Source organism: Propithecus coquereli, unplaced genomic scaffold (genome assembly GCF_000956105.1).
Source record: "Propithecus coquereli isolate 6110/MARCELLA unplaced genomic scaffold, Pcoq_1.0 Scaffold351, whole genome shotgun sequence".
NCBI lineage: Eukaryota > Metazoa > Chordata > Mammalia > Primates > Indriidae > Propithecus > Propithecus coquereli.
In genome coordinates, this window is record NW_012149186.1 from 1,555,044 (window position 1) to 1,561,020 (window position 5,977).

The following is a 5,977-nucleotide window of genomic DNA, read 5'->3' on the forward strand; positions in this document are numbered from 1 at the left end:
CTCCACGGGCAGGCTCAGAGAACTGCGGAGCCCCTTGGTCACGAACACATCCTGAGGCCCACCCGTGTCGAGCGCTGCTTTTACCCACAACAACAATGAGTTCAAATTTAGAAGGAGATCTGCAAGTGACGCAGCACGAACATCAAGATATTAATATCCTCAAACGTCGTGCATGCACAGCAAGTCCTCACTAAGAGTCATCCACAGGCTCTTGGAAACTGTGACTGCAGTGAAATGATGTGTAAGGAGACTAATTTTCCCATAGGCTAATTGATAGAAAGAAGAGTCAAGTTACTGTGGTATATTCTCGCCACAAGGACATCGCTTAACTTCTAAATAAAGACCAAAATGCTTCTAAGATTAAACGTTGATGTAAATGTGAGATGTATGTACATTTAAGAAAGATTAATAAAAACAAGTAAGATAATTATTTACCTAATAATAATTATTCCAGTCCAGGGTCTCGGGTGGCTGGAGCCCATCCTGGCAGCCCAGGGTGCCAGGCAGGGGCCCGCCCTGGATGGGACGCCATCCCACCACCGGGTGGACTCACACACACACCACCCTCACTCAGGCTGGGACCGTGTAGACACGCCAGTTCACCTAACGTGCACACCTTTGGGATGTAGGAGGAAACCAGAGGACCCAGAGGGAAACCTGAGCAGACGTGGGGAGAACATGCAAACTCCACCCAGACAGTGGCTGAGGCTGGGAATAATTTTTTTTTTTTTCTTGGTTAACATAAGGAAATAACATTGAGTGAAATAACATCATTGGAGGACCTGCTGTGTAACATTTTGCACTGTCAAAAGACAGGCTTTTCAGATGTCTCCACAGATCACGCTGACAGCATGACATGGGTGGACATGGGGGACGGAGCCTAGACTCAGACGTGGGTCAGTTCGTGGCCTGGCTCTATCATTCCACAACCCTGCCATGTACAGCCCATCACTAAATATCAAAGCCTCAGCTTCCACAGCTGTGAAATGCAGAGCAGTGACCTCCTTGGAGGAAAAAGAGGTGGCCACGTACGTGGTAAGGACCTGGAGCCAGGCTGTCTGACACTGGCCCCATTGCTTCCTGGCTGTGCAGCTGCAGGTGAGTTATGTAACTTGTTAGCCGAGCCTGCCAAGTAGCCTGGATCGGTGTCTGGCGCCGCGCCCCCAGGACAGGGGTTGCAGGCTGACCCTGTGCTCTGCAGAGGGCTACAGGTCCCCGTGGACACCCATCCTCTTTAGCGCATGGCTCACCTTAGACCCTGGAACCCATACACCGAAGGTTTAAAGAGGAGAGACCTGGAACTCTTCCCCACACCTGAGTATTTGGGGACCCAACAGAAGTCTTACGAGACACTCAGCAAGGTTTTCATGGTTACGGCGGATAAGGTCAAATTCGATGGGACAAGAGTAGCTAGAAGGGAACCAAGGTCTACAAAGCACAGTGGTGGGCCCCCCTCGGTTCAGGAAAGAGCTGGAATTAACTTCAAATACCCCTGGATGCTGCCCCTTACTCTCTCGGTGCCCTTAGGTAACTTCCTGGACCTCTCTGGGCCTCTGTTTTGCCATCGGTAAAGCAGGGATGGTCACTCCTGCTCGCAGAACCGCAGGTGGACTTCACGCAATGGCAGTGGCCAGGGCCTGGCAGAGCCCTGGTAAGTGCCCTCCATAAGGCAATTACTCTCCCACCCTCCCCAAAACCTTATCTTCAGAGAGCTGCCCTCAGGAATGGACAATTTCAGGGTCACTTGATTCCCGCCCTCCCCACGCTGGGCAATGAGGCCACCTACAGCTGCTCCCCCTTCTCCTCCCTCCCGCCTTGCTTTCCTGCACTTCAAATGAGAGGTGCCCATCGTCACAGCCCTCAGGCTTGCTCCATGCCTCCACCCTGAGAGGGCTTCTCTGGCCGGGCGTGTGTTCTGTCTAGTGCGGAGGGCTGGGCCAGCACTCTGTGACCGTACTTGGGCTGTGGCAACATGGAGAGGCACCACAAGAAATCAGATGGAGAATGGGCTTCCAACAAGCACAGCCGGGACTGAGGGCCCTCGTCAGACGAACAGAGCCAGGCCCAGCTGCTGGCGGAGCCCTGTGTGCCCCCGACGCCAGCAATGCCTCCATGGCTCCCAGCCCATCTCTCCACAGCAGCACTCCAGAAGCTTCTGGCCTACATAGGCCTTCCAAGCACCCACCCACCTAGCCACCGAGAGCCCGTGTGGGCCTGATTTAGGGAAGGAACATGGCCAGTGCGGGCCTCACTACAGACCCCGGGGACCAGACCATCCTCCAGGCCTAGTCTGTGTTGGACTGTGGGAGGCCCAGGCTGGGCCAGCAGCAGGGCTGTCGGGAGCCCCAGGCCTGAGTAGGGCAGTCCTCCAGGCGCTTGGAGTAACCACCACGAGGTCAGGAGTGTGGCTCTGAAAGAGGGGCGGGGCATTCTGAAGGGTGGGGGCCAGGCCCAGCGTCACCTCCAGCTCTATGACTCCTGGACTTTCGGACCTGGGACATGCCACTCAAGCACTCAGTCCGCCTCAGCAAACTGGGAAAATAAACAGTAGCACCTACTCATATAGTCACTGGGAAGATAAAGCAGTGAAAACGTGGAAGGCTCTTAGGCCAGCAACTGGCCCACAGGACACCCAATCAGTATCAGTCCTCATTCACATTAAGTCACAAGAACTATTGTAACAATTTTGGTTCTCCCCATGGCCCCAAGGCCATGACACAAGGAGGGACGCTTCACCACCTTCTAGAACCGGTCAGTGTTACCCAGACCACACTGTCAACCACACTCACCAGCACTCCTGGCACCCAGGGTCCAGCAAAGGAAATGCAGGGTGCCTTACCCAGAAACGGTCAGGGGGACCCACAAGCACCGTTTCCCCCAGTCCTGGGCGTTCCTGCTTGGCAGGTGCCCTGACACGGCTCTCTGAGCCACAGTCCCAGAGGGCCACTGTCAAGGGCAAAAGCAGTGGCCTCCTGCCCATCGGGAGGGTCCCTGCACCCGGCTCACCTGGAACCTGCACGGACACCACATCACTGGCACCTGGTTGCAGCTGGGCTGAGCGAGGCCACACAAGGTACCCAGATTGCCCTGAAAAGCAATGTGGCCATGAGGAAGCAAGACGGCCTGGGCGCAGCCCGAGAGGTGTCAGGATCCCACTCCCCACAGCTCTGTCCCCGGGAAGACAAAGCTCCAGGCTCCGCCTGGGAAGAGCCCCGGGGGCCTGGTGTGCTGAGGGGTGGTCACTGAGGGTCACAGAGAGGTTTGCAATCTGGCACAAAACAGTATTTTTGGTGCAGGGGAGGAGAAGCCAGGGGCAGATCTAGAGGAAAAGTCCGAAGTTTGGAGGGACATGGGGTGGCCCAGCAGAGGTCCTGCAGGGGAACGTGGGCACAGGCCCCGGCAGGAACTCGGGGCGGGGGAAGGACGCTGCATTAGGGGCACACGCGGGGAAGGCGGATGAAAGGACTGTGCCCTGCCTAGGGGGCTGGGTGCCCGAGACCAGGACAGAGAGAAGAGGACGACGGAGTCCAGGCAGGAAGTGGCCCTGCAGCCATGGGCAGCAGCAGGGCCCCAGGGCTCTGCAGTCCGGCTTTCCTGAGCCCTGGAGGGGCTGGGGGAGGGGCTGTGCCCTACGAGCCAGAACAAGCCGCTGGCAGGTGACTTCCTCCCACTGGAGGTCATGCTTTGGCTTCTCTGTGCCGCACACTCAGGGGAAAGGCAGGCCTGGCCTCCCCGCTGCCCTCTGGGGCTGCAGAGGAGCTGGAGGCTCCCAGCAGGAAGTGGCAGATCCCACCGTGGTCAGAGCCCGGCCCAGGAAGGAGGAGGGCAAAGCCAGGCTGGACGTCTGGAGTTCTCTCTCCCTCACCACCGGCCCCCCAGGGGCCTCTCCCTGTCCAGGGGCCCCGTGGCTGCTGCCTGGCTGGTTCCCCGTCCCCAAGGAGGCCACGGGACTTCCTGGGCAAGGAGGCTTCCTCAGGGTGAATTGCTGTTGTTTGGGTCCCAGGGCTCAAAGTCCTGCACAGCAACCTGTGAGGGCCCCTTGTGTCTCCATCTCCACGCCTCCTCCCTGCAGCCCTCGTCACCCCCTCTCAGCCGGTGACAAGGCCCTCTTGGTGAGCACTTTCCTCACTCTATGTGAATGGCTTGCTGCCAGGCCAAGAATGTGCCACTATCCTTTCCAGAGAGCTTCCACGGGGATAAGAATATGGCTCAGGACTGGTTGTTTCTATTTTTTCCCTGACCTCTGCGAGCCTCTTTGTGACTCAGTTTGTTGGACTCAGGCACCCACAGGCAAATGGTTAGAAACCCAAGCACTGCCCAAGCTGACTGTGACCTCTGTGAGAACCAGGGACTGGCCAGTGTCACCATCTGCCATTGTCCAGAATCCTGGATGCTTCCAAAGGCGGAACCCCGCGTGCTGGACACGCCTGGGGGTTAGGGGACAGGAGCCCTCATACTTGTTGCCCACTAGGAAGGGCTCGGCCTCTGGTTTTCCCTCAGCACCAAGTCCAGTGCCCACAGAGCCATGCTGCTTCCTGGGCCGGGCTCTGTAATGTGACCCAGCTGCCCCCCTCCGCCAGCTCCTCCCCACTGGGCCCTTCTCACCTCCAACCCTGGCATCCCGCACACTCCACGCTCTCCTTTGCACCCAGAGCAATAAACAATCACTGTGGGGCACGTATTTGGAGGTGGTGGAGGTGGTTTCTTCGGCTTCTAGAAGGAGAAAAACAGCTGTCCGCCTCCTTGTCTGGCACACTCTGGGCAGCAGGGACGTGGGGTCCCTGGCCGCAGCACCTGGCACAGGGCTGGCTCCTCAGCAGACACTTGTCACTGAATGAACGCACCAGTGAGGGGCACCCACCACGGGGGCGGGGGGGGGGCGTCCTCCATGGGAGACACGCGCACACTCCTCCAGGTCTGTGAATACGGCTCTTCCCCTAAACGCCAACAACTCCGGCCTGCGTCCTTGCTGCTTCCTCAGCCACCATGTTGGCGGGAGCCTGTCCTGGAGGCTGAGTGGCCGTCCCTGCACACGCCCACTGCCCTGCCCCTGTGGCCGCAGCCTCCCCAGGCCCACGCTGCCCAGCACAGAGGCAGCACGGGCAGCCAGGCCTGTGTCCACCACAGCCCAGGCCAGGGCCTCCTGCCTCAGCCACCCACCACGGCCACTCACGGCCCCTGGGGTGTCCCCAGCCCAGGTGAGCCACAGCCAGCTCCCGCCCTTGGTCCCTGCGCTCACCGGGGCTGGGCGTCCCTCCCACCCGCGGAGCCCTGCAGTCCCTCCAGACTGAGCCCAGCCAGCGCTCGGCCCTGCCAGGAGAAGGGGATCAAACAGACACATCACACGGAGCCAGCCCTCCATGCAGAGCCTGGGCTGGGACCAGCTCCCCAAAACTGGAGGCTCCTTCTCCAAAGCCCACCCGAGTCCTCACAGCCCTTTGGGGACGACACTAGAGCTCCATGCGTCTCAGCAGGGACCCCGGCAGTTGCTGAACCTGGGGGTCCCAGGCTGCACATTCGGTGACAGAGGCTCATGACAGGTGGTGCTGGGAGCGGAAGAGCCTTGTCTGGGCGACATCACTGGGAGTCCCGAGCCGCCCCCAGGCCCCGCCCTGCCCCTCTGTGACCCTCTCCTTTGCCCAGGAAGGTGGGAGCTCAGGGGCACAGGTTTCTTGGAGCCTCCTCGTGAAGGGCAGTGCCCTCCTCAGGCAACAATGTCAGCACCAGAACCACAACTTAACTTTTCTGCCTTCAGCACAGGTAGGCACTCCTTCCTGGTCTAGAATGTTCAAAAGAGAGAAATGTGGGATGGGTGGGGGTGGGGTGGGCTCTGCCTGGGCCCTGCACACAGACGGGACCCTGGTCTGGAGCAGCAGGACAGACGTTGGCCTTCGGGTGTCAGTCTGGGGGCCCGAGCCTGTGGCGCTGAGGCCAGCAGGCCCCACCTTACCCCAGGGGAGTCCCTGCATCCCCGCCC

At 59.4% G+C, this 5,977-nt stretch overlaps 1 protein-coding gene across 1 annotated transcript in view; it reads right to left on the reverse strand.

Annotated features, from left to right (window-relative positions):
- ANTXRL (anthrax toxin receptor-like) overlaps positions 1-5,977 on the reverse strand; it is a 42,511-nt gene that overhangs the window by 15,619 nt on the left and 20,915 nt on the right. The window contains exons 12-13 of the mRNA XM_012651252.1: positions 4,606-4,713; positions 3,007-3,087 (exon numbers count right to left, since the gene is read on the reverse strand). Of these exons, the coding sequence (XP_012506706.1) occupies positions 3,007-3,087; positions 4,606-4,713 (189 nt within the window). The remainder of the gene's footprint in view (positions 1-3,006; positions 3,088-4,605; positions 4,714-5,977) is intronic.